Below are 27,561 nucleotides of genomic sequence, written 5' to 3' on the forward strand. Positions count from 1 at the left end.
AGAGAGAGAGAGAGAGAGAGAGCAATTTTTCATCCGGAGAAACTGGGAATTATGAATATCCGGGATACATACTCCGGGATATCAATAGCAGCAATTTGGAGCATGAGGACGCGGCGGCGTGGTTCGTCACGTGTCGACGCAGCTCTCTTCCGAGAGCGAGATCAATGGAGCCACCGGAATGAATAGTTGCTTCTATTCGAACGCGTTTTAACCGCGCGACATTTTACCCGGCTTCGCGAACGAATGTTCCCCCGCTGAACGAAAATGTTGGGCCAGAGACCCGCGCGCGGATGTCGGACGGGTTTTCTCCGTTCCTTCGGTTTCTAACGAGGACTCGTTGCCGCACCGAAAACCCGAGATTATTCGAACAGCTGGAATTGAAAGTCGACGCGGCGTGCCAATTAATTGTGATTAATAGACTGCGGATTTTAATGCGCGCGCGGCGGAACTGCGAGGACGTTGGATGAATACGAAAATATTATTATTAATATTATATTAATACATTATAAAATATTATATTAATATTATATTAATATTATAAAATATTATATTAATATTATAAAATATTAGATTAATATTATATTAATATTATATTAATATTATAAAATATTAGATTAATATTATATTAATATTATAAAATATTATTATTATTATTGAAAATAATTTTAAAATGTGATATTACTGTACAAATTGTACAAATTTAAAAAATGCATAAATATTCGCATAAAGACAGAAAAGTTAAAGAAAAGAGATATTTTTTTCCACGAATTTTATGCTAGACGCGCGTATGCTGCGCGGAAAATAGGAGACGGCCGCTTGTGTAACATCCCCCTGTGCACTGCCCCAGAACATTATTGCATCAAGAAGATGGAACTTCAAGAAAGTTGTTTACAGAGAGACGATGAAATCGTTGGCGGGACGTCTCCGATCAATTCTTCGAATGAGTCACGCCGCGGGAAGCTATAGTATAGCTTCGCGCGGCTCCTCGGATGGTGAATTCGATCAATAAATTCGAATCCGTATAAGTTGATTCGATCCGAGTGTGTTTGGGCTTCGGTGTCGCACGAGTCAAAACTGAAAGCGTGTTCTCGCCATAGCGAGAGATCCCCATGGCTGGGGCGGGCGCCTTGCGCGCGTTGAATATTAACCCTTTGCACTCGAGCGGCGAGTCTGAGGCGCCACGAAAAATTGCTATACCATTTTCCATTAAATAATTGTAACAGTATCAGATCTGTTGTATTTAAAAAACTGTTAAAATTATAATTATTGTACTTGCCGATAGGCACAATTTCGGATACATAAACTGCACCGAATCATGTAAAATAAAAATACTGCAGATCGGAAAGCATCTTTTGTATTTCGAATTAAAATAGCTCCAACTGCAAAGGGTTGAAAACTACTCGAGCGAGAACTCGACTAAATCGACTGAACTGTGCTCGTGGGTCGGTTATTCGAGAAACGGGCGCGCATCGAATAGAATTATTCGACGAACCGATTTGCTCTGACTCAATGAAGCATACTAACATATATTCAGCTGTACACACTCGTACAACCGAGCCACCGACCATCTTTGCTTACATAAGCGAACTGTCCACAGAGAGTGGCGCAGGAGTCACTCGAACAATCCATCTATTCAAGGTATCAATGGTGTAATAAAATTACTCGCGGCATGACTCGGCCGATCGAGTTACTCAAAGAATCAGCCGGCCAATTGAGCGCAATGTCTGCTTCTTCAATTCTTGCATTCGCGCTGGAATCGCGAACTGTGTTCGGTCTACGAAACGAAGACGCAGCGTGATCGCTCCTTTCATTTTTCTTTTTCTTTTTTTTAATGTATATTTTTACCATGCAACCAGAGTGTATCGTAGCGCGAATTTAACCAAGTTGAAATTAATGTAACGGCTGTTTGAAAGTGTTCGAATGTTTTAATACTAATTTTTGGTCGCTAATTCTGTCTACCGATTTTTCCCCATAAACGCATTAAATTCTAACGCAACACCGACTAAATCTGCTAAAATTGATTCATTTGATTACTAATTCTGTCTATCGATTTTTCCCCATAAACGCATTAAATTCTAACGCAACACCGACTAAATCTGCTAAAATTGTTTCATTTCATCACTAATTCTGTCTACCGACTTTTCCCTATAAACGCATTAAATTATTATATTATATTATATTGTAATATAATATATATATAAATTATATAAATAATAATAATATATATAAATTATTATATTATATTAACGCAACACCGACTAAATCTGCTAAAATTGATTCATTTGATTACTAATTCTGTCTATCGATTTTTCCCCATAAACGCATTAAATTATTATATTATATTATATTGTAATATAATATATATAAATTATATAAATAACAATAATATATATAAATTATTATATTATATTAACGCAACACCGACTAAATCTGCTAAAATCGATTAATTTGACTACTAATTCTGTCCACCGATTTTTCCCCATAAACGCATAAAATTCTGCCGTTAACGCAACACCGACTAAATCTACTAAAACCGATTAGATCAATAAGAAGAAATTAACTACGAATTTCTTGTATTCGAATAATCGAAGCTCTACTGTATTCAGCGAGGTCTTCGAAGCGATTCTAACAATTGAATCTTTACGGTATGCGAACAAGCACCTAGGCTCGCGCGCGGGCCTCGCCTGTAATTCAAACGGCAACGGTCGTTACCGACGACGGGTCGTAACCTGTCGCTCCTGTAACGGTCGTTTTCGAACGGCTTGCGACGGATCGGCAGACACCGACACCGTGTGTCGTGTGGACGCTTCCCCATGTAATCCGGCGAGCGACGGATGCGATCGGACTGAATAACTTCACGAAGTCGTTGACACGCCGCTTGATAAAGCTTAACAAGCCCTGATAGAGGCGAGTCAAGGTGGGGTTTTTCAGCGCGGAGAGAAGATTACGCTCTTCCGATAACTTTACTATGCCAAGGTTACTATCATACTTCGCGCGGTGCAACCGGAATGCGAATACCGCGGCCGTGCTGCAGCCGTTTTCTTTCATCCCCCCTCCCCCCGCCTTTTCTTTTATCCCTCCCCCCTCTCGCCATCGCGGTATTGTTATTCCCGGAGCGATGTTCCAACGCGCGCGCGCGCGCGCGCGCGCGCGGCCGTGTCCGTTTGCTTAATTGCAACCCGCGCACGGATTGTTTTTCTCTATTCCGGTTGTGCAACCTGCACAATGAGAACTTAATTAAGCGTCGTGCACACGAGAAGCCCTTATCGCGTTACAGACCGCGCGCACTTCCAAAACCTTGCGCGACAAGGCTGGCCACTCGTTCTTTTTTTCTTCTCTCCGCGCGCAACCTACGCGGCGCCCGCTAATTCGCTTTTATTTAGCCCTTTGCGGTCGAAGCTATTCGAATTCGAAATCCGAAACATGATTTCTGATCTACGGTAATTCTATTTTATATAATTTATTGCGACTTGTGCGCATGAAATTGAGCCTGTTGACAAGTACAGTGCAATTTTAATAGTTTCTTTTCAAGTAGAAACGAGTCCGATGCTCTTAGAATGATTTGGAAAAATAGTACACCAATTTTTAGTGGCGCCTCAGAGTCGCCATTCGAGTGCAAATTCAATTCCCCGTCGACGAACCGTCGCCCCAACGCTCGTGGGCCCGTTCGATCTACCGTCGGACGCGCACCGAAATTGTACTTACGACGCCGCGATCGACGATCGTTTTCCTCTTATGATTGGACCGTGGATTTTACGCGTGCACCGTGACATTCGAAACGGCGGAGAGGTTCGACGAATGTAACCCTTTGCACTTGTATGGTGACTCTGAGGCACCATTAAAATTTGTTATATCACGTTCTAATAATAATAATAATTCTAATAATAATGTTTATATTAACAAAATTTAGATTTCAATAATTGTTAAGGGCGTAACTGCTGCTTAAGTTACAAGAGTCGATTTCATATACATAAAATGCGCTTTGTCGTGTAAAATAAAAATACTATAAGCCAGAACAATTATTCTAGATTTACGGTTGAAGTAGCTTCGAGTGCAAAGGGTTAAGATCACTGTTCGAGAAAATTATGCGAGGAAAAATATTAGACAAAGTCCCCGCGGATTTCGTCGAACTCGGCGATTCTCGATGCGACGAACATGGTCTCGCATTGGAATTGTTACCAATCGCGAAGACGGGTTTTAAACTTTAAATCCAGAAACATTATCTCAAAGTAGAAGTTTCTAGCTTTAGTTTAGCCCATTGACTGCCAACTACGAGATACCTCGTAGCAGGTGCTGCACGTTTAGATCGGCTACAAATGGCTACAAATATAGTGTAGAGAACGTATTGATTATCAATAAAAAAATACTGTAAATGCCATTGCAATATTATATCAGTAACTTAATATTATTATATTTTATAAAACTTTTGTCGAACTTTAAATCCAGAAACATTATCTCAAAGCAGAAGTTTCAAGCTTTAGTCTAAAAACTATAGTCATCGGCCTACGATGATTTCAATCCCAAATAGACCCGGGCTCCGTCGGAACACCAATTGCATTAAATCCCAAATCGAATTGTATCTCTACCCGCGGTAACCTGTTCGCGATCATCTTAAAAACGAAAAGACAGCGCTTCTTATTACGAGAAAGAAAAGAGTTGTCCGGAACAACGACCTTGATAAACAGATTTCAAGGACATCGGAATCGTAGGTGGCTCCCTTGAGCTGCACGTTTCCCCGGTCCGTAACTTTCCCACTGTGTGCGAGATAAATCCCACATAAAAGAAAAAAAATCACCGAACGAAAAAAAGCTAGAAAGAAGAAACGACCGCTTGCGGTCCATAAAAGCGTTCCGAATCAATTAAGAAACCCTTTGCGAGACCGTTCCGTGATGCCGCGTATCGTATAACAGGTGTAATCGACGCGGACAATCGCGAACGAGATATTTGACATTCCGACAAAGCTGTGTTAGAACAAGCTTCCGCTTCTTGCAACGTGAACAGAGTGATCGCACCGCGCGCGTATTCACTGGTTGCCGGAAACACCTGGGCATATCGACGAGAGGTATTCGTATACGACGGGAGGACGGATAGATTTTGAGGTTATAAGGCCCGTCGGTGTGGAACACGTCGAATGCTCCCGAGGAGATCGCGCTGCCACGCGGTGTGGCCGTGCACAGGGATCGCGGGTGTCCGGTGCAATGAACTTCGCCGGACAAAATTCCGTCGTGGTGAACGCGAAAATAAAATAAATGAAATAGAAAGGCGTATTTACATCGGACGGCCGTTGATAGCGCGGAGAGCACGGGTGAAAACCTATATCGAACGGCGGTCACACGGGAACGGGGAAACAAACAGGGTGGACGAAATTTATCCGCTAGGAATATATCGGACTCTCACCTGAAACCACGAACGAGGAAAGTAACAGCGGTTATGTCAGGGGAACGACAATACCGAGAACTCTCTGCTGGCACATCGTAGACTCCGCGAGCCCTTTTACATCCTCCGCCATTTACTGCACCGTTACACGCACACACACGCAGCACACGCACATGCACACAGCCAAGAGAAAAAGAAACACAGGGGACGGGAACACGACGACGACGGCGACGACGGCGACGATGCGTTCGGCGGAGATGCTCCTTGGGATGGTTTAAAGGTACTTACATGGGGCCGAGGCCGTGCACCCGAGATATATATTTCATGCGAACGATAATAATGGATCATCGGTCATTTCGATTGGTTTCGCGGGCCGATCGTACGAACAGCGAGTGCAAATAAGGCCACGTAAGGGGCTACGAAACGGCACTTGCATACTAACGAGCGGGAAGCTCCTCTTCCCTTACCGTGTTGGTATATTAATATACGCGTTTTAGCCGCGTGTAGTAGACGCGTCTCTCTCTGTCGCGCGATCGCTGGCCTGCTTGTGTGCGGTTACGTACTTGCGTGCGAATATCACCACTCCCGAGGTTGAGGATCCCTGCCGGCACGGGAGACGGAGGCGAGGGATATAAAGAGAAAGAGAGAGAGAGAGAGAGACAGGTTCACCACCGAGAAAAACACACGTCTGCCGGAACGCGAGCCATGTTTGTCCCTCTCTGGCTAATTCACCGCGAGACTTCCAAACCGATACGGAGATCTTGTTGACAGTTCTCCCGTAGCATCGCCTTCGTTCTTCGCCACGGTTCTCACTACGCTCACGCCGAGGTTAACCTTCATTTACGACTGCGACTGCGGAACGATGTTTTCGACGCGCTGTCAGCCCGACCTGCCTAACCTGACCCTCGCGTCTTGACTGCCGGAACACTGGACATGCACTACGCATCGCGCGCGCGTCTGCGCATGCGCGGCATTCTGCCGGTCGCGCGGCCCGTCGGCGGCAATATTTGAAATTCCGAGCGCCGCTTTCCCGATTTTCGGAACTTTTCATCATCGCGTTGAACGAAATACGATGCTAAAGGTATCTACAACGTGAAGATAATAATTACCTTGATATTTACAAAGAAAAGCGTTCATGAAAGAATTGAAGAATTAGAATATTTCTAGATAATTTCGTAAAGAATAATAATGGATAACGTAACAAAATTGTCTCCTGCCTTAATACTAATTCTGTTTGTATCGTATTTAAGAACGTTGTTGTTGTAATAGTGTGGATATCAGAAGGGGAGCTGTTATCGACACGGAATAAAACGAATTACACGGTACAGCAATAATGTTTTATTTCTTTTCCGTTCATGTTACATCAGTCTCGTTGCGGGGTCACGATAACAAAGTTGAAGTTCCTTCTCTTATTTATCTACCGACGTCTAATTGTATGTCGTCTAATTGTCATCCGGAAAAGTGTAATTTTCGTGTATTAATGGCAACAGTTTAACCATAACAGCAGCCTCTACGTCGTGCGAATTGTTCACCCTCAACGTAGAGAAACAGTTCACTTTGAACTCGACGTTAACGCTGTGTTTAATTATGTTTGTTAGCGCGGTGGCGAGCACCCGACACGATTTGTAATCATCGTCTAATGATATGTGATTATTGTAGATCACGCTTCGGTCGCAGTGCACGGTGAACTTTGTTTCAATGCTCGTTGTTAGCCGTTGCAACGAAACGATTTCCTTCAACAGAGTTCTCGAGAATTCCTCGAGATCGCTGGAACGTAATTTATTCTGTAACGTATGAAACAAAAAAAGAAAAGAAAAGGAAACAATCTTTTACAATTCTCGATAAAGTGAAACAAGAAGCGTGAAAATTCATCTACCTGTAACTGTAATGATAAATAGTTTCTTCGATGAGTAAAATCAATTTGACTTTCGTCAGTCTTCTTCGTTCTTCTGGTCAACGAGAAACATTTTTTTGTAAAACGCAAACCAGTCACAGCATGGCGATCCTGTTTGTTTCTCGTATATATCGTAGCGATCTGTGCATTTTTCCGAAACACGTTTCCCTTGACGAACTCGCGAAATATCTCGTTGAAAAACCGTAAAATATTATTCGCCGATGGACCATAGTTCGTAGCCTGTATCGCGTAGTTCGCGCCGTTTCTCGTTAGGGTAACGTCTATATGACGGTATTTCGTTTTTCCAACGGAGTTGTTCAAATTCCACTCGTCGAATCGCTGCAATATCTAATAAGAAAGAAATTATTTCGGTAAGAAATTATTTCGAACGATTGAACAATCAATTAATTTCAATTACGATATATACTTTAGTAACAATAAGAACGAGAATGTTCACGTCCAGCACAATTTCATCCATGATACCACAGCCACGACGGTTGAAGAAAGCAGGTGTACCTGCGAGGGCCTGACCTCTGGTTACAGAAAAGTTTACTCGAAGGTACTTCTTTACCGATAAGGAGAACCCTTGGCGTGGCGGAACGGACGGCGAAACACGAAGGCGGTGTGGTGTCGGTATATGAATTCTTCATGCTGCGCCATGGTGCACCTGCCTTAGTAGCGGAAGCAAAAAAATCCATGTACAAGAGGTGACAATAACTAAATACGCCGTGATCGATTACGCTCGATCGTTTCCGTAGAATAATCGGGGTTAAACAGTGTCGGGTGGTGTTTGTTCACGTCGGATCGTAAAAAGAATCCAATCGAATGACAGAACGGGAAGGGAAAGACGAACCTAACCTCAGCGAGGAGGGTGCCACTCCACCGCGAAGGATTCGTCACCGGTGAGTCTCTGATTTTTGTAAGACCGCGCGGGCTTTATATTGTCGGCTGTTATTAGACAGCATCGGGGAAATGTGTTTTCCAGTTATGATTACGATTCTTTGCGTACGGTATACATCGGTTGGTAACGCGTGCTCCTTGGATACACCGCACGCTTCACATGGACCAATCGCGACACGCCATACGTCGCCTGACTCGCCAGCGGTCCAATCGGAGCGCTCTGTCAATTTTTTGATTACCTCGTGTGAAAATCCATTGAGTTCGCGACCGCTAACTATACGGAAATAATTATAATACATATCGGAAAAAATCAAGCGGACTCATGATTATTTATCTTAATGTGCTCTACGGTATATTTTTTCTTTTCTTTTTTTTCTTCGGACAAACTAGCAGGCGTCGCTTCGTTTATGCGAACGAGCACGGCTGCAAAAAGCTGTGTCGCTGCATATTGTCTATGTATATAGATGCGTAAACGACGAAAAAGCCCGAGTACCTTTACATTAATATCCATGTCCGTGGATTCGATTACCGAGAACGAGAGCAAGAAATTTCGCGCGTTTCTACCGTCGAAATTCGATGTTTATTCTCGTTCCTGCGCATCGAAACTAGTTTATTATTCATTCGTGACTAACAGTAAATGTTTTTCAACGGACCACGAGCATTTACGCGTACGCGCACGGTTTTATTAGGGGATTCTTGATACATACTGTTTGCACGTGGAACGATATTTGTCGTTTTAACTTGTCGTTTATGTAACAATTATATTTACCGTAATTTCGGTATCGTAATTTCGCTTCATAAATAATTGCAACAGCCACGTTTTCGGTGAACTCGTGTGTTACGATATCCTTGTACATACATACATACATACAGGTGCTTACATATTTCGACACGTATTTCAAGCGCACAAATTTCCGCAGAATCGGCCGATTCGATTTTGCAACGTTCGTACAAAGTTGCCTTTGATAAAGAACGTACGTACGTATGTATGTATGTTCGTACACGGCGCGAATTATCGACCGCGAAAAGCACATTTCTCGAAACGAGAGAAATACGTATTTAAAAATATAATATGTTAATAAATATTAATAAATATAATATATTATATATATTAATAATATAATATTATATATTAATAATATGATATTATATATTAATAAATATAATACATTAAAAATACGTATAATAATCACGTATTCGAATCGAAAGTTCGCCAATGGCGAACACCCGGGTGCAGCCGCACCGTACCAGCGTTTCTATTACGAACGAAAGAATTTGTTTGCTCGCTTCGATCGTTGCAGCGCCAGCGTGACATGCGTTGTTATTAATCGCATACGCGGGACCGCGCGGTTATGCAACAAACGATACTGCACTTATCAATGGATGATGCGTACGAATCATACGATTTCTACGCTCTCGCGTCACTGTTCGGCTCGCCAATCAGCACTGTTATAAAAATCTACCTTAGCCCCCCTGATCGCCTAATCGCGTCGCTCGAGACTCTAATCTCAATATGTTTGATGAACGCCCGGTGCTCCATGCACCGGGCTAAAAAGAAACGCACCCGCGTGTTTATTTATTTTGCCAAGGGATTGGCCCGCGCAAACAGATACAAGAAAGAAAACGGTGTGTGTATACGCTTCGTTTGCGAAACCGCCTAAGCGCGCCCAAATATACTCGGGCAGTTCGCGCGCGACGCGATCCTCTTTCGACACGGTGCATACAACACCGACGACGGATCTTATCGAGCCAAACCATGCTGCGCGCACAATAATATCTGTTTTTCGCACGATAATAAACACCGAGAAACGGTCGTCTCGGGCGCGCGGACACATCGCGCATCCATCCAGTTTTATAAAAGACGGTAGAGAAGCGTTATTATACCCGGTGTATACGTATAATCAAAGTGCTGTTATCAATGCACTGTTCGGTCGTGTTTTATCAGCTCGCTGCGAGATTGCATAAGGTAGATATAAATAATTTCGTAATTGATTTGTAACAAATGTGTTTACCGCTCTTTGGATCCAATAACAAACTTGAACTTTAGCTGGGTGCATTAGTCACGCGTCGTTGTTCGTCGTCGCGCGCGGGACGAGTTCTTCGCAGCACTCGTTTATCGCCTTTTCGGTCACGGATTACGTGGAACGACGGATAGCAAATTTCCCCGTATAATGTACAATGTACCATTCGTTTTCGTTCGCTTCGTCGGAAGGTATCGTATCTCGATGCCCGAGCATCAATGAATCACGAACGTTACATGCGACGACGCGACGCGATCGATACAGGTCCCAATGACTGATTCATGACAATGATACTTATATGTTACGCGGGGAGTTTCGTCGAGTTACGCGCGTTCAGCGAAAACTAATCCGAGACGGATTATGCAGTTGGAGCATCGGAGATTGGCGTCGGAAAAATTCGCGCGAAGCTCGCCCGGCGATTTCTGTCCCCGTGACTCGTCGAACGCGAGACATCCGACGTCATACGTGCGACTGGACCGCGGATTTTTATGCATCTATGACGGATACGAATGGAATATAGAATAGTAAAAATATTTAGGGAATTGAGAAATGTTGTTCTATTGTTCGCGACTCGTTCGAATTATAGTGATGTCTCCCCAATTGTCGCCCAAATTGTGCAGAAGAATGGACAATTTGGGAAGAGTAGAATAGAACGAAACCCATGTTGTTTTATAAATAAATATGTACATAATATACTTAGAATCGATGCTTCGAATAACTTCGAAAAACAATTACAGTAATGTCTCCCTGAAAAATGGACAATTTGGGAAGAGTAGAATAGGACGAAACCCATGTTGTTTTATAAATAAATATATACATAATATAACTTAGAATCGATGCTTCGAATAACTTCGAAAAACAATTACAGTAATGTCTCCCTTACTGACGCTCGGATTGTCCACTAAAATGGATAATTTCGGAAGAGGAGCTACGATTATTGGAGCCTTGCAACTCGTTGTTATAGTTGTCGACAATTCGCGCCTATAAAAATGAACCGCAAGAATAATCGTGTCTCCTCTTCCCAAAATGTCCACTTTTGTGGACAGTCCGAGCGTCAATTAGAGAGACATTGCTGTGTTAACAAATAAAACAAACGTTTCTACGGCAGCTGTGTCTTGCGATCAACGCAGAAAACGTTCGCGTTGCATAAAATAGTGTTTCGTTCGGTTCTCGGAACAACGGCGAACAACTGCAGCAACTTTTTGTTCGGATACAGGTGACCGCGACGCGATCGTTTCTCGACATTGGCGCATCGCATAATCGTATAATCTCTGTATAATCTTCGGTTCAGATTCTATAGCCTCTGATCGACTGCGACGCGTGCAATAGATCTCGTCGTCACGCGATCTCGCGATGATGCCTGGCGTCGAAACGACGATTCGGGGAGCTCTCGACGCGACGAAATTTAAAGGGTGTGCGATATCTCGTTCAACGCTGTTGTTTTATACGTAATATAACGCGCTGTTGTTTTTGTTGATAACCAGAGCACGTTCCCCGAACGATGTTGATTCGCGGCTCGGTATCGTACGATCAAGAATCACGAATCGAGCACGCGGTTGCCCGCGATCGAAAGGGATGACAGGCTGTCTCTTCGTCACATTAATTATCAGAGGAACGTTCGACTTCCATAGATAACCGGGAACACGCTTCTTATCGAACGATATATCGTCTACTGTTTACGATGAAGCTTTTCAAACAAGAGTCCGATGAAATATTAACGAGGTAATGGCCCGAGCCGCCGTTAAGGGCGGACACCACCCTGACGGTTCAACGAAATCGATTCGCGGACAAAAGGAGGAACCTTTTTGTTCGAAGATTTTCTGTTCTGTCTCGCACGGCTTAAGAATTACGGTAAATTCTTCCGAATTTTTCTTCAGCTTGTGAACAAAAATGGACGATTTGGGGGAGAGGATTTGCATATTTAGAGCCTTTTTATAGTTGTTGACAACTATAAAAATGAGCCTCGAGGCTTGAATAATCGAATCTCCTCTTCCCAAAGCGTACATTTTTGTTTACAAGCTGAAGAAAATTGGGGAGAATTTACCGCATAGCGGTAAGATCAAAAATAGCCGAATATTTGGGGGTTAATTTCCACCCCTTGGTTACTATGAATTGACTAAACTCTGACTTAACAGATCTCTGAATTATCTCAACAATGAATTGACTCGGTAAACAATGCACGTATAATTGATAAAACGAAACGCCCCCGTTCCTCGCAACGAGGAAAACACGATCTTACGTCACTGCGATTCTAACTGGCTCGATTTTTTTTAAAGCTGTACTTAACGCGGCCGCAAATAGCATTTCCCAGCGATCGCGATTATAGAAAAACGAAACAAACCGTGGCTAAACCGGCAAACTTCGTAACCGCAGTTATCGGAAGATTTATGGAGCGCCGGGGCAACCGTAAACACTGTGCACAACTAACAATTAACAGTTAAGATCGTCGCACGTGTGCATCGACGCGACATTGACCTGACAGCGAGAACTTCGGCGTAGCCACCGGTGGCCGATGATTAATGATAGGCTGCTGGTTCGATGCAGCTGGACAGCTTACATAAACACCTGAATTTTTAATTGAATCGTCGCCGGCCCGTACCGTTTATCGTGTCGCCTGCACGATAAAGACAGGAACGGCCATGCAGTGATTACGCTGTCAGCTGACCGTCGAGGGGAACAAAACGTCGACGGACGTGTGCAACACGATCCAGCGACAACATCGTCGGACGAAAACGGGGAAAACGCCGGCCAGGTTCCCGCGAAAATGTCTTCGACGATCGATCGTCTCCGTTGGATCGGTCCGCGAGCTTCCGAGCTTTTTTTTCGGGCTCCTGATATTTTAACTGCGGCGCCTTCTTTTCAGGGCGAGCACCTACAGTCGCCTTTCCAAACGGAATAACTTTTTTCAAATTGGTTCGAAGGACTCGAATATTTTTGGGATGCTAGACTACTCAGTTTTCTATGAATTAAATGTACAAAATGCTTTTTAGATTGCGATTGTTTCGAATGATAAAAAAATGGTAAAGACGATGCTTTTTAAGCTCTTTTATCTGAGCCCATAAGAAGAAGGATTTATTCGGGATTAATCTTCGCGTGTAAAATTTCATTCGATGAATTTGTATCGTAATAGTTTCTCGAACGAAGCTTCGTTCGAGGAATCGATCGTACGACAGGAGAAAAAAAAAGGCCGAAGCTGTCGGACGAACCGTGTTAGGCCGTTATTACGCGGGGAAAAATTGACGAATTATTTTCCTCGTTTTTACGCAGCTCTCGCGCCGCGAGAGATGTAACGAGAGACCGGGGCACGCCGATTGCATAACGTTTACACGTAGAATGCTCGATTATACTTACATCTTGGTTCTGTCGTTACAACACATGCACGCTCTCGGACGTCACCGCGGCGTACGTTGTATTATGAACGATGCCGGCGACGCGGACCGCGTCCTTCCTCGTCGCGATAATATCCATCGACGCACAAGGAACGCACGAATGCGAGACGATTCGAATTGATCGAACGTAGGAAAACGCGCGCGGTCGAGTAGACTGATAGAACCGATTTCGATTTTTGAGAGCGAAACAGCCGAGACGCGGCGCGATCTTCCTCCGAGGAGTTCGACAAAATGGCATTTTCGAAGGACACGGCTGCGAAAAGCTGGCGAGAAAGCAATTTTAGAAACACGCAGCAGCAGCGAGCTTTGGTGCACAGTGCAATTCAATGCAGTTTTTAAGGAATACTTTAATCGCCGATATTAAACATTGAGGAAGCAACGCGTCGAACGGAACAGAATGCTCGATCTGCACCGGGGAACGTGCGTCGAACGTGTACACGGGATTTTTGCAACCTTGGGGAACTCGTAAAATCCTAGAGAATTTGCGCGGAGAGTCGTAGACATTTTGGAATGTTCGTGATAGTACTGATATATTAATAAAACTTGACTTCGCTGATAGCCGATTTCTTAAGAGAAGCGAACACTCGAGAGATTGCGATATCGATGAACATGTACGTATATATATTGTACAAAAAGTTAAGGTCACTCACTATAGATAACGAGCGTGACGATGATAACGAAAAAAGAGAGAGCTCCACGAATAGGTTGCATAGAATTATTTAAATAGGAAACGCAGAAGCGCTAGCGAAGCCGGATGGAGAATTCTCGAAGATTTCGATTCCTCGCCGATAAACTTCTTCTTCTGTGAAAGACTTCGCGGATATTAGGGTCACGCGCGATGCTGCGCAAGAAATGAAACAGTAAATAGACGGCAGGTAAGACTAATGTCGAGTCGAAGGTGAATCGAATAAATTGGAACCGTGCGACAGCATTGTTCCGGGCTGGCGCGTTTCAAATCGCGTCGATTCGAATGTTATTCGAAGCGACGCTGTTTCGATTTGAAATTACATTGTTCGAAATCACGTTGTTCGAAATGTTAGTTGAAATTATTTCGGAATTATTGTGAAATTATTGTGAAATTATTGTGATATTATTCTGAAATTATTCTGATATTATTCTGAAATTATTCTGATACTATTCTGAAATTACAGTAATGTCTCCCTAATTCGCGCTCAGATTGTGCAGAAAAGTGGACAATTTCGGAAGAGGAGATACGATTATCCGAACCTTGCAGCTCGTTTTTATAGTTGTTGACGATCGATAGCCATAAAAAACGAGCCACAAGGCTCGAACAATCGTATCTCCTTTTCCAAAATTGTCCATTGTTCTGGACAATCTGAGCGTCAATTAGGGAGACATTACTGTATTCTGAAATTATTGTGAGCGACAACGTTAGACGGATCCGGACGAAAATCTCTTAAAAACGAGCCTTCAGAGGAAAACATAATTTGGTCAAATTTTTAGAAAGTCATTCTACTTCCGAAGAGTTACAGAAAGTCTCCCACATTTTCGCGAAGAAGCACTGCCCATAAAACACTGCCATTCGTAACCATCGCGATTCGTGTTCCAAAAAAATAATATGAAAAATAAATCATTCGAAATTTCAGATTAAACTAAATTCCCCATAGAAACATGAACGTAAATCGAATAATTCTCGCAACTTCGCCGCCTCTAACAGGCCGCCGTTATCGTCAATTCCGATATTCTCTACGATAAATCGATCACAATACCGAAGAGAACACGGTCTCCCTAATTCAACTGGAGTAAACAGCAGCCAAAAAAAAAAGAAAATAAACAAAAATTCCCTGATACGAACGAATCTTTATCTCGGACACAGACCGCCTGGTATAATAACGATCCGCGGAATTGTACGTACGATATAATCGAGCCGCGATCAGAAGAACGACGGAGACCCATTCGAACTCGCCGTAAAAAGGGCACTCGCGAGGAAGGTGTGGAAGAAGATCGTGCCGCGATTCCATGGGCAGTCCCCGTTCGGCTGGTCGACATATCGCTGAAGAGAGGCCACGGTTCGTCGTCGAGCAGCTCGTCTCGACGTCGCGAAAGCGTCGGCCGTAAAGGCGAGCCGTCGCGGCCGCGGCCGACGGCTCGTTCGGTCGTGTGTCCGGCGACCCTTGAACCCCGTCGTCCGGTCTCTTTTTCCCCGTATCGTTCGTTCGCGGGCTCTCCGCGGCCGTTTCCCGGCCGCCGATTTCCTCTCCTCGGCAGCGGACGTAGACGGCGGCCGCGACGTCGCCGGCGGGCCTGATACACGCCGCCAGTGCCTCGTCGTATCTCCTTTCGTGCTCCTCGTGGTGAAACACGGTCGTCTTGATAAAGCCGCGGCGACGATGATCAGGATCTAGCGAGACCACAGCGGCTAGACGCGCGGCCAGCACGCTCTCGCCGACGAACGAACGACACCGACGCGAACACCAACCAGTGCACCAGCCGAAACAACCGTCGGCACCGAAATCCGGACGACACGACCGACACGAAAACACACCGATCACGGTCCACGAGTAGTGCTTCTTGCGGAGAAATCGTCGCGAGCCGAGAGCAAAGAGCGCGCGCGCGCGCGCTATCGTCGCGAATAGTGTTCTACGCGGAGCCGCGCGGACGACGGCGAATCTTCTCTTTTCTTCCGACGATTTCAGACCCGTCCAAGGTTAGAAACGCGAACGAACGAACGTACGAAAGGCCGACCACGGCCGGGAGAAATTAAAGGCAACGCAACCCTGCCAGAAGGCCGAACAATCGAGGAATCAGCGACGAGACCGTATCTGGTATGATTCGGGGACTTCTGGACACTTTCCTCGGTACATTGTTCAATTCTTAATCGTTCGAGATCACCGTTCTCCCCGCTGCCGTTCGCACCCGCAGCCGATCCGACCCCACCACACCCCCGGACGTCACCCCACCGCGCCTCGTCGACGCGGTTTCTTTCCGTTTTCGCGCGAGAAAATATCGCGCGACGCGACCGAACGGCCGTCGCGATCTTTGTCGCAAAGAAAAACGTCGCCGCGTGCGTCTCCCGCGATTCCGGGAAAATTCGCGCAAGTAAATGCTACGGTAATGTCTCCCTAATCGACGCTCGGATTGCGCACGAAAATGGACAATCTGGGAAGAGAAGATACCGAGCCTTGGGTCTCGTTTTTATGATTACCGATCGTCAGCAACTGTAATTCGAGGCTCGAATAATTCCCAAATTGTCCATTTTTTGACACTTTGCAATCTAGGCGCGAATTGCGGAGACATCGCTGTAATCGTATCTCCTCTTCCGAAATCGTCCATTTTCGTTCGCAAGCCGAAGGAAAATTCGGGAGAATTCTCGGCGTGTTTGAAATTCTCAGCCCCGCCGAAAACAAACGCTATCGGCCACCCCGTATCAACCGGCTCGACCACCCTGCAACCATAATCCGCTCCTACCTGTCCCCTCGACAGCGTCCGCGACCCTGTTTGTTCTCGCTTCTCGGGCCGAGCCGGGCTCATTATCTCGACGGATCGTGCCGGCGACGGTCGTTTTCGGCGCGTATTACATCGGTATCAAGGTTCGACGGGCCTTGTAATATTCCATTCGATTCGGGTCGACGATGATCGCCGGCACGAGCCGCTCTCCGAGTGCGCGTCGAGCGATCGGTCGTCTCTCCTCTGCGTTATCGGGATGGCCCGCGCCGGCCCGGCCCGCGCCAGATCCGCGATATCGAGGGTGAAGTGTTCAGAATATCGTCGACCTGAAAACTCGGTCAGAGGTCGCCGGCGGACCGACCGGCGGCCGCATGATCGGTTCAACAATTCTTTCAAGGTCACGATCACGATCGCCAAACTGACTCCCGAAGCGCTCCTTCAACCGTTGCTCGTTACTTCGCTCTTCGTCCTCCTCGGCTTCTCCCTCGCTGAACTAGCGCGCCGATACGCTCGCCTTGGACAGGTTCTCCCGGATCGGATCCAGGAAGGGTGGCGGTCTGACATTTCGCGAACTGTTCCCTTGGTGTGCGGTCATAGCAGGATAGAGGGTGAGTAACACCGGGTATTCTCGGCCGGGGTTCGCTTTCGCGCCGATGCTTTTTTCCGCTTGGATCATCGATCTTGACCAGTTCGCTGTCCCTCGACGAGTATACTCGTCGTCGCTTCATTCTCGCGACAGACAGTTATGTCTCCCTTACCGACGCTCGGATTGTCCACTGAAATGGACAGTTTGGGAAGATACGTTTATACGAGTCTTGCGGCTCGTTTTTATAATCGTGGACAATTTACAACTACGAAAATAAACCGCGAGGCTCGAATAATCGTATCTCCTCTTCCCAAATTGTCCATTTTCGTGCGCAATCTGGGCGTCAATTAGAGAGACATACGTATATAGGGGCGCGCTTTGGAAAGGAGGCGCCACAGCTAACTGGTTAATTAATCTTTGTCATCATCGTAATCGTCGCTCGCTCGCTCGCTTTTCATCGTTTTCTTTTGCTCTCGTCTTTCGTTCTCACTCCCAGCCTTTCGACCATTGGTATCGTGCCTTCTCCTGGATTAAATTCAAACTCAACAACCCTCATCATCTTCTCATTGTGTTCGGCTTTCGTTAATGATACACGACGGCGATGATACATGCGGGCTCTCTGAACCAGAGTTGGGCACTTTTCGTATGTAATTTTATTTCGACGATGTGTCTATTGAATTCGTCGAGTAAAATTTGATTCGGGTAATGTGTCGACTGGATTGTTCGAGTCGCATTTGATCTCAGAGATATATTTTGAATTAATTGCTTGAACCAAATTTGATTCGGGGAGTGATGCGAGTACAATTTTATTCGGGCGATGGTTCGAATAAAATTGTATTCCAGAAATATTTCGTATGAACTGTTCGAGAAAAGGGGGAAGGGGGCAATAAAACTAGACCGCGATCGCGAAGCATTGTTCTCGGAATACATTATCATGGGAAATTCGGTATGCGATTACGCGTTTATCGGTGTCGTTTGCGAGTCTAACTAGAGCCGAGAATATTACACAATCGTCGGTCGCGCGGAGCTTTGTTGAACGTAAAAAAGCAAAGAAAAAACAAAAGTAACAGAAATGCAAAATACAAAGGAGAACGGTAACGGTGTCTCTCCGGGACACGGCGCGACGAACGCGGGAATAAATCAGCATCGATGTTTACAACGAAGCTGTGACCACGAACAACGCTTTTTTTCCGTCAGAGACCTGCGAGGTCTCCGGAACTGACGAACGCAGAGATTTTTGTTAGCGTTACGCCGCTAATCCCGTGTCTACTCTGCGCCGGGTCGGACCGTAAAATCCGTTACCGTTTCCACGGTATTCCGTCTTTTTTACTTGCAACTTTCTCGCGGTGCAGCGCTACGAAAGACCTATGTTAATGCGGCATGTTTTTCGTCTTACTTATACTAACGGAGCAAACGAGAGGGTAATATTCATTCGGAGTCGTGCAATATATTTATCGAAAATGTATAGCTTCTTTTCTTTTGTCAAACGTAGCATAATTACAGTGTCAACAGAATTACTTCTATTTGCGTCAATAATTGCACTGTTAACAAAATGTGCTATCGTTGCACTGTTGAAAAAGTGTATCATCATTGTATTGTTAAAAAAAAGTGTACCGTAATTGTATTATCAAAAACGTGTACCATAACTGTACTATTGAGAACATATATCATAATTGCACCGGGGAAAAAGGTTTTTTCATAATTATACCATTAATACCGTGTTCGATCGTCGATGCGCAAAAATAAATCATCTTAATAATATAATATATATTAATATAATGATATATATAATATGATAATAATATATGTAATTAATAATATGTATAATATAATAATAATATATGTAATTAATAATATATATAATATAATAATAATATATGTAATTAATAATATATATAATATAATACTATATGTAATATAATAATACATATATATATATATATATGGTATATATATATAATATATCTAACAATACCCCCTTTATTATTTCGACTGAAATTAAATATTAATTCGAATCAATTCGAATGATGCCCAGCTCTGGTGAAGTCTAGACAAAAAATAGAACAATAAGGACCTAACGTAGGATTTAACTTAGTATACATATGGTGGTATAACCAAACATGGTGGCGGCGCCTTCTCGTTGGTGTGTGGTGTTTCTAAAAATCAGTTTCGACGGTGTGTCCCGAAAGTGAAACGAACGTGTGTTATTACCTCGCGGGCTTTTTACGTAATCGATGGTACCGAAACAATCCCCGCCGGCTAGCAAATAACCTATGCTGATGTCATCTTATTTCCATATTAACGACCGACTAACGCGTCCGAAAGCGACCCTGCCATTTTTTCTTCCCGTGGACATTAATCTGTCTCGCATGGTGGGGTGACGTCCACGATTACGCTCGCTATCACCCTTCCCCCCCGGCTTCGACCCATCCTCCGTCGATACGGTGCTAATCAAATATTCGAAAAGCTCGTCGGCCGGGTTCGTTTCGCCGCGCGAACGACGATCCCTTTCCCCCTTGTTGCTTGCAAGAAAAATCGTCTCTCCTTGGCCAAGCAGGGCCGTTAAGAGCTTGGATGCATGCGGCTTGTTTTTTTTTGGCATGAACGGGTACCACGGCTGGATCGTTCGGAAGTTTCGCGGGCAAATGATGTCGTTCAGACTCGACAATCCGGGACCACTCTCGGGAAAGTTCGCGCGTTTGTTTCGGGGTAAGCACCCCGTGCCGCGAGATTATGGGCGACGCGCGGATGCTTGGACGTCGTCGTAACGCTCTAAGAGCGTTATGGCTCGCGACTGGAACTGGCGGATTTTGCGTATTCTGCGGCGTAACCTTTCGAGCAGAATTACATGTCGTTTTTCACGATGACGTCGACGGTGGCGAAAGGTATTCGAACTGCTTTGAAACGGTACGACTTACTAGAATACAGTAATTTCTCCCGGAAATGCCAAATTTCGGTTTGCCGCGAATTTCTCTGTGCTACACCGATGTGATTTATTGCTACGTCGACGATAAGGTTCGACGGAAGACTACACAGGTCTGTTTGGCCTTCAAATTGCCTTCGTATCGTGGCGAAAAATTAGAAATAAAATAATTGAGTCGTCGTTCTTATTCTAGAATTACTATGTGCTGACGCTATTACGAAATTCATTTATATTGTAATATAGCTCAGAGCCAATATTCGCTATGGCAAATTTTCACTTACTAGCTTCAATTAAACGACTTTGATATCGCGCGAATTTTTCGAGCTAATTTTCGCCGCTTAATTTGTTAACGAGTTCCCGTAAAAACGAGCCGCGGGGCCCGACGAATCGCTGCTTAGTATTCTCGGATCTGCCGGTTTCCGACCTCCGAACATTTCCGGCAGAAATTACTGTGTAAACGAAAATTCTTATTTCTATTATTTGTTACACCTCAAAATTTTTATTATTTACATGCATATATATTTTCCTGGGGCGCGATGATAGCGAAAGCGAGAGTGGTCCCCGCGAGCCGGCACCGAAATGGCGGGAACGAAGACGCGAGTGGGGCCAGACGCGTTCATTCGAATCCGCGCGTTTAGGAGAATAAACACCAAAGGGGAGAACAGGCGCGGCGGGACTCGCTTCTAAATATTATGCAAATGCCGGGTGAACGAGAAGTGTGCGTACACGGGGCGCCGTAAGTCGGGCCAGTTGTTCTTGACACGTACACATCGACTGTTTTGAAGGTAACGCCGACCGCGTATACAGTGAGCTCGGCCATCAGGAATCGGGAGAGGACGTTATTGTCAAGTCCCCCGGTACCATGTCGGAAAATCCAGTAAGCTTCGTGGTCGGGGCGCCCGATCCGTCCGAGGAATTGGAGATCGAGGATATCTTCCCGTCGGAGGGGTTCGATCCAAGCTCCATCCAGATGCCGCAGAATGAGTATCCGGGATTGGTTGAACGCCGCAGGCGGCTCAGGTGATTTTTATTTCTGTTCTTCTTTTTCTTTCTTTTTTATTTCTCCTTATCCAACGCTCGTACCCGCTCGTTCCCCTGACCCCATCGATCAGATCGTGGAACGTGTCCGACCGCGCGCCACTTCGTCCGCGAAGGGTGGTTCGTCGAACGCCAACCCTTCCTTCCGCTTTCTCGAACGTTTTCGTTTCAGTCTGTCGGATTATTCGATCGCCAGGGGACAAGAGATTCGAGATAATTTTTAAATAATTAATATTTAAGAACTGATCGAGTGGATGCGTAATTTCGAAGTTGCGCGGGCTGCGTGAATTACGCGAGTCACCCTGTTTATGAAGCTCGTTAAAATACTGACAAAAATAATGGTTGGCGTTGAATAAAAAAAGGAAAGTTAACAGATCAGCGTAAGAAATCAATTAACAGGACCGAGCTCTGGTAATTACGTCGGTCAAGGCGATGAACTGCTTGACGCGATTCGCGGACGTGCGTCGACCTTCGTTGAAACGATGATTTCGATCGAACTCAAGATTGGGAAAACGGGTCTCAGTCGCGGTCGTTTTTTTCAATAGATTCCGTTTTCCCTATTAGCGTTACGTGACGTTGTTCTTCGAACGCGTGAATAACGAACGACGGAATGGACTTTGAAGTTCTTGGACAAGGTCTAGAATGCGCGGCCGGTGTCCGAGAGCCTTTTGTAACCACACGTAATCGTGAAAACTGTCGTCCTCCTCCCACCAAGTCCGCGGTCACCTTATGACTTGTTCACATCGTACGTCGTTCAATATTCACGAGCTACTCCGTCAATGACGGGAGCATCGTATTCGTGTTACCGTCTTCCGGTGATGTAAAACCAAAAATCGTGTCCCCCAGGCCGCGATCGTCTTCTCGAAACACAAATGGAACGTGGCATCGCTACGATTTTTTTACTTTTTCCCGATTATATCGCCACGACCGTGTAGAATTATTTTCAATGTTGCAACGGCGCTGATTACAGTAATGTCTCTCTAATCGACGCTTCAAGATTGTCCACGAAAATGGACAATTTTGGAGAAGGAGATACGATCCTTCGAGCCTTGTGGCTCGTTTTTTTATGGTTATCGATTGTGAAAAATTATAAAAGCGAGTCGAATAATCGTATCTCCTCTTCCCAAATTGTCCATTTCTGTGCGCAAAATCTGAGCGTCAGTAAGGGAGACATTACTGTATTCGGAGACGATTTCCAATTGCTGATGATATTAAAACAGCCTCGACCGCGCCTCTCGTTTTCAGCGATAAAATAGCGCGGACAAATTCAGAATTTCTCGAGATAAGCTCGCTCGGATTATTTGAAGCTTTTATTGGTGAAACAGCGACCCCGCGACAGTCGAAAACTTTCAATGATAAGCTAGATCGGAACGATCGAAAAGCTTCGACGATGAAACAGCTCCGCCTGTCGGAAAGTTTCAACGATAAAACGACCCCGAGAACGTGTAATTTTTGCTGACAAAATACGGAAACGAAAATCGATAATCTTTCAATTTCGAAACAGCTATCGGAAGCGCATGGCTGACATCGTTGTTCTCTCAGCACTTTTGTGGCTTATAGAGGCCACGTCGCGTATACGGGTGCTTCGCGCACGACGAGCAGGGCCCATTAAGACAAAGAAGAAGCGTTGAGGTAGATTAGTGTCATTGGAGGAAGTACACTTTCAATGGCTTCGAGCAGTCAAAACTCGCGGCCTCGAGGATGCCGCGGTCGCGAAAACTTTCGAAGACGCGGAACTGGAGCATCCGGAAGGAAACTTTCAGATGGGAATCAGAAGTGGGATTCGCCCGGGGATAGAGACCGTCAACGGGCCGAAAGATTTCCAAATGAAAGTCGCTGGCAACCGAAGACAATTTAGGGGATGATGATTCGCTTCCGAAGAGTTTCCGAACGAAAAACCGCGCTGCGGCGATCCGCCGTGCTTCCGGACGGAAGTTTCGGATGAAAATAGCCTAACCGTTCAAAAAGTTGTCGAGACCGTGTCAGTTTTGAAACGAGCAGATCTCAACACAAGATTTAACCCCGTATACGCGCGCGAGCAAAGTTAAGGGATGAAACATTTTCGCTCGCGAAATTGCCGATGCTCGAATCGCTGTAACTTCGTTAAAAAAAATCGCACGGAGAAGAACGCTCGCTCATCTTGAAGAGCGAAGTCTCTTCTTTTCGACCATTATCTCGATTTTATTTTGAGACGCATTTTTAATCGCATGCGAGACGAAATTTGATGGAGATACATTTATATAGATCGCAAAAAGTTCGCCAACTTCGAACGTCCGCGCGAACTTTAATCAATTTTTTCCCAGGATCCTTCTCGTACCGAGATTAAAGCGGCCGGTTTCCTCTTTACGGCGATCGCCTAAAAGTTCCCGTACGATTTTTCGTTGCCGAGTTATCGGATTTTTAATGAAAACATTCAAGGGGCGAGCGAAACGCGAAAGCGGCGGGAGATTCGGTCGAAATGGAACGCGTTGGAAAAGTTTCGCGGGACGTAAACAAGAAATTAGCGAAAAGGTAGGATTTCGCGTGGATCATTGGTTGCGCGCGGGATGTTTAATCTGCCGTAGAAGCTTTGCTGAAAGTAACGAGACATTTTAATTAGAGATAGAATTAATATCCCGAGCGCCGCGAGATCCGTCGAGTTCGCTGGCTCGACGCGAAATGAAAATTTTAGAGCACGTTGCCTCTGATGGTGCATACACTGCTCGAAAGAGAAGGGGTTATCCCCACTTGGGTTATCATCCGAGCGGAGATCTCGACTTCCTCGCGAACTGACAAGGTATTTCTCTGGGAAATCGGTGTTTATGGTTGACCGGATTAGGATCGTAGAAAGATTCAAAGAATTTAATACTGTTAATACACTATTTTTAATTTACTAAGATTCAAAGAATTTTAAATCGCGTCATCTCAAATCGTATTATTTCTAATTTATTAAAATTAAAAGAAACTTAGATTGTGGATGGACTATTTTTAATTGATTAAGTTTAAAAGAATTTCAAATTGTCGACGTATTAAAAGAAGAAAGATTTTTCTATTTAGTTTCTGCTTCTTGCAGATTATTTTTATTTTTCAGAAAAATTCGCGAATTCGTTAATTAGGTAATCGGTGAACGTGGAGAGCTGATAAAGAGAGTTTCGCTTTTCCACCATGTCCTCGTTTCGGCTATCTCGTAGGTTGTTCAAACAACTTCGAGATGTAATGTTCCATGTGACGTCTTTGGATTTCCAAAAGCAACGCCTGAACATTTACTTGCCGCACCGGCGGATTGGTACAATTCAACGACGTTTAACAATGTCGCGCTAGAAACTCTCGAGTAAGCACATTTTTCCATCTGCCTGGGTCAACAAACGCGCGCCTCGTTCACGCTGTTCGAAGAATTCTTTAATATCAGTTTACTTTTGCGTTTCGCAAGCCCGTGGCTTCGAATCGTTTCATTCGACGCGATCGTTTTCCCGCAATTGAATTTTCTCGTTACGTTTTAATCGGTGCGAAACGTTACACAGAAACGCCTTACACACATCGAGGATGAAATTGCCTTCTTATCTTTGATAAGATCGATCTTTTCTTGGCAGAGTCGTGTGGTCTAGCTATTTTTGAAACGTCTCTGCGAAATTATATAATTACAACATTTCGAATATTATCGTATCTAATAATAATATAATATAATATAATATAATATAATATAATATAATATAATATAATATAATATAATATAATATAATATATAATATAATATATATAATATATATAATAATAATAATATTATAGTATTTTGCAACAAATTTGTTGCAAAATTAATTAATCGACGGTTAAAAAATAGATTACTACCTTTAATCGAAATTAATCGAAATTAATCGAAATTAATCGGAATTAATAAGAAATAATCGCGATACAGAAATATAATAAATTAACAATCGCAATGAAGACAATTGTTAACGCCTGAAGATATTCTTCCAGTGTCGTTAAAAAAAAAGAAAAAGTCAACAATCATTAACCGCCTCTTTCGATCGACGATTAATTTCATCGATCGTTCGAATCGAATCAAGAAATTTTAATCGATTGTCAACTTAATATTTTACACGGCACATTATGATTATGTGCTTCGTTGAAACGAGCGCGGTTTTACGTTAGATAAGATAGGAAACGAATTAGGTTGCCTTGAATTGAACTTAAGATTTGATTAGACACGTTCTCGATGTAGTTGAAGCATAGCAAATGCGTTGTTGTACCGTCAGATTGTTGCCTGCGGATGGACGGGTTTCCTTCGAGCATCGACAATTTCTCGTACAGGTTTTGCACACCGAATCGATCCTTTCGTAGATCGTATTCACCTTCTTGATCATCGAATTAATCGCGTTCACCTTTTTACATTGAAAATCAATCATTCTGCAGATCACGTTTTAACTTTCTGAAAATCAGATTGATAGCACTGTAACACTAATAAATAGTGCTATTTATCAGTAATATAATAATAGTGCTATTTATTATTATAGTAATATACTATAATACCAATAAATAATACTGCAACACCAACGAATAATATTGTAATTCAAAAATTGTTCACAGTGTCACTCGATTTTAAAATTCAATCTAAATTTTATCGCGAACAAGTGAATGAAAATCCGCGAAATCTACGAATTTAACTAGCGAAAGGACGATCGAAACGTGCCGAAGAGTTCATTTGGTCCGCGGAAAGGTGAATCCGATCGATTTCGTGTGGAAAACCAGCGACTGATCGCACCTCGCATTTATTATCATCGGTCGCCGGGGTGTCCGAAACGTCGAAGTGCGCCGAGAACGACAGGAACAAAAGCTCTCCCGGCGATCGTATCGAACGTAAAACCCGGTGAATATGCGAGAGAGAAAGCGGGGACAATGCGCTTTCGGTCGCGCGGCGTCCGAGGCATCAGAAGCAAGTGATTTTCTATGATGAATTTAAATTGGATCGCGTCGCGCGGCGACGCGTGTCCTACTTGGTGACGAACGAATGTACAACATTTTCGGAAGTTACAGGTGAGTGAAGAAGAGACAGCCGGGGGGAGGGAGGGGGTCGTCCGCGGAATTTCGATTAAGAGACAACTCAAGTGTCTGTTGAAGACGTTCCACACGTGGTCGGTTTCGTCGCGATCGAGCGAAGATTCCGAGTAATGTCTCCCTAATTGACGCTCGGATTGTCCACAAAAATGGACAATTTAGGGAGAAGAGAGACGATTATTCGATCCTCACGGTTCATTTTTATAGTTACGAAGTGCCAACAACTATAAAAAAACGAGCCAGAAGGCTCGAATAATCGTATTTTCTCTTCTCAAATTGTCCATTTTTGCGTCGATTAGGGAGACATTAGTGTAGATGACAAGCCGAATTGCCGCGGAATGTTGCGCGGGAATTACGTGTGCATTATACAACAGTTTCGCGACGCTTCTTCGGGGACGTAGAATTGGTAAAAAATCGGAGGGGACACGCGTCGCGTGATCCAACGAATGTCACGGTGAACAAATTTATGTAATCTAATGATTTTCTATGTACGCACGGCGCGGTCGGGTCGAAGAATTTTGGACGGAATAGTGACGAAAATTTTCAACAAGATTACATGCAAAATGATATTTTTGCGCCGTTTAAATATTGTCTTGTTTGTTGGAGAAAAATACCTTGAAGCATATCTTGAAGAAATTGATGAATAAAATTGTTGGATAAAAGTATTTTCACGTGCCAAGCATTTCAAGTTATTATGATATTAATATATCACTATTAAAGCAATAATGATCATTTTTATTATGATCATTATTATTTCTTCAACGTACACTTCGAGACATTTCTCCTAGAAATAAGATAATCAAATAAGAATATTTATACGCTGATAAAAAAATCTTTTGAAATTAATATTATTTTGGTACCTGATATCTAAGAATCTAAGAATGCAAAGATCTCCCCCGCTTCTCAAATTCGTCGACGATTGATTATGTTAATATCTTTCATCTGTTAATATTCAATAACTCTGGAAACAAAGGAATTGCCATAAAAACTATCGA

General features: G+C 44.0%; 3 protein-coding genes across 11 annotated transcripts in view; 1 reads left to right on the forward strand and 2 right to left on the reverse strand.

The window, feature by feature from the left end:
- CdGAPr (GTPase-activating protein CdGAPr) overlaps window positions 1-6,392 on the reverse strand; it is a 67,799-nt gene extending 61,407 nt beyond the window's left edge. For 2 of the 5 annotated variants that reach the window (XM_033469126.2, XM_033469120.2), the window contains exon 1: window positions 5,398-6,392. The gene's annotated coding sequence lies outside the window, so the exon portion shown is untranslated. The remainder of the gene's footprint in view (window positions 1-5,397) is intronic. The other 3 variants (XM_033469123.2, XM_033469122.2, XM_033469121.2) reach the window with 3 other exon arrangements.
- Window positions 6,393-6,691: 299 nt separating this feature from the next.
- Window positions 6,692-7,833, reverse strand: LOC117219748 (uncharacterized). The gene is made up of 3 exons (XM_076521615.1): window positions 7,698-7,833; window positions 7,253-7,618; window positions 6,692-7,160 (listed from the first exon to the last, which is right to left on the reverse strand). The coding sequence occupies exons 1-3, from the start codon at window positions 7,746-7,748 to the stop codon at window positions 6,819-6,821; spliced, it is 759 nt and encodes a 252-aa protein (XP_076377730.1). The 5' UTR covers window positions 7,749-7,833; the 3' UTR covers window positions 6,692-6,818.
- Window positions 7,834-7,940: 107 nt separating this feature from the next.
- ACC (acetyl-CoA carboxylase) overlaps window positions 7,941-27,561 on the forward strand; it is a 36,829-nt gene continuing 17,208 nt past the window's right edge. The window contains exons 1-3 of one of the 5 annotated variants that reach the window (XM_076521612.1): window positions 15,864-16,399; window positions 17,386-17,596; window positions 21,283-21,517. In XM_076521612.1, coding sequence (XP_076377727.1) covers window positions 21,360-21,517 — 158 coding nt within the window. In that variant the 5' untranslated portion in view covers window positions 15,864-16,399; window positions 17,386-17,596; window positions 21,283-21,359. Of the gene's footprint in view, window positions 8,173-15,862; window positions 16,400-17,385; window positions 17,597-21,282; window positions 21,518-27,561 lie in introns of those variants that run through there. The other 4 variants (XM_033469119.2, XM_033469116.2, XM_033469114.2 and 1 more) reach the window with 4 other exon arrangements.

The sequence above is a fragment of the Megalopta genalis genome, chromosome 5 (assembly GCF_051020955.1).
Source record: "Megalopta genalis isolate 19385.01 chromosome 5, iyMegGena1_principal, whole genome shotgun sequence".
Lineage (NCBI taxonomy): Eukaryota > Metazoa > Arthropoda > Insecta > Hymenoptera > Halictidae > Megalopta > Megalopta genalis.

Bases quoted from the DNA above. Each gene is read 5' to 3' on its own strand.
- LOC117219748 (XM_076521615.1), bottom strand. From the start codon at position 7,748: ATGGATGAAATTGTGCTGGACGTGAACATTCTCGTTCTTATTGTTACT. The intron at 7,619-7,697 runs GTATATATCGTA...CTTTCTTATTAG, and splicing joins TCGTTCTTATTGTTACTAAA to ATATTGCAGCGATTCGACGA. The intron at 7,161-7,252 runs GTAGATGAATTT...CATACGTTACAG, and splicing joins ATTTATCATTACAGTTACAG to AATAAATTACGTTCCAGCGA.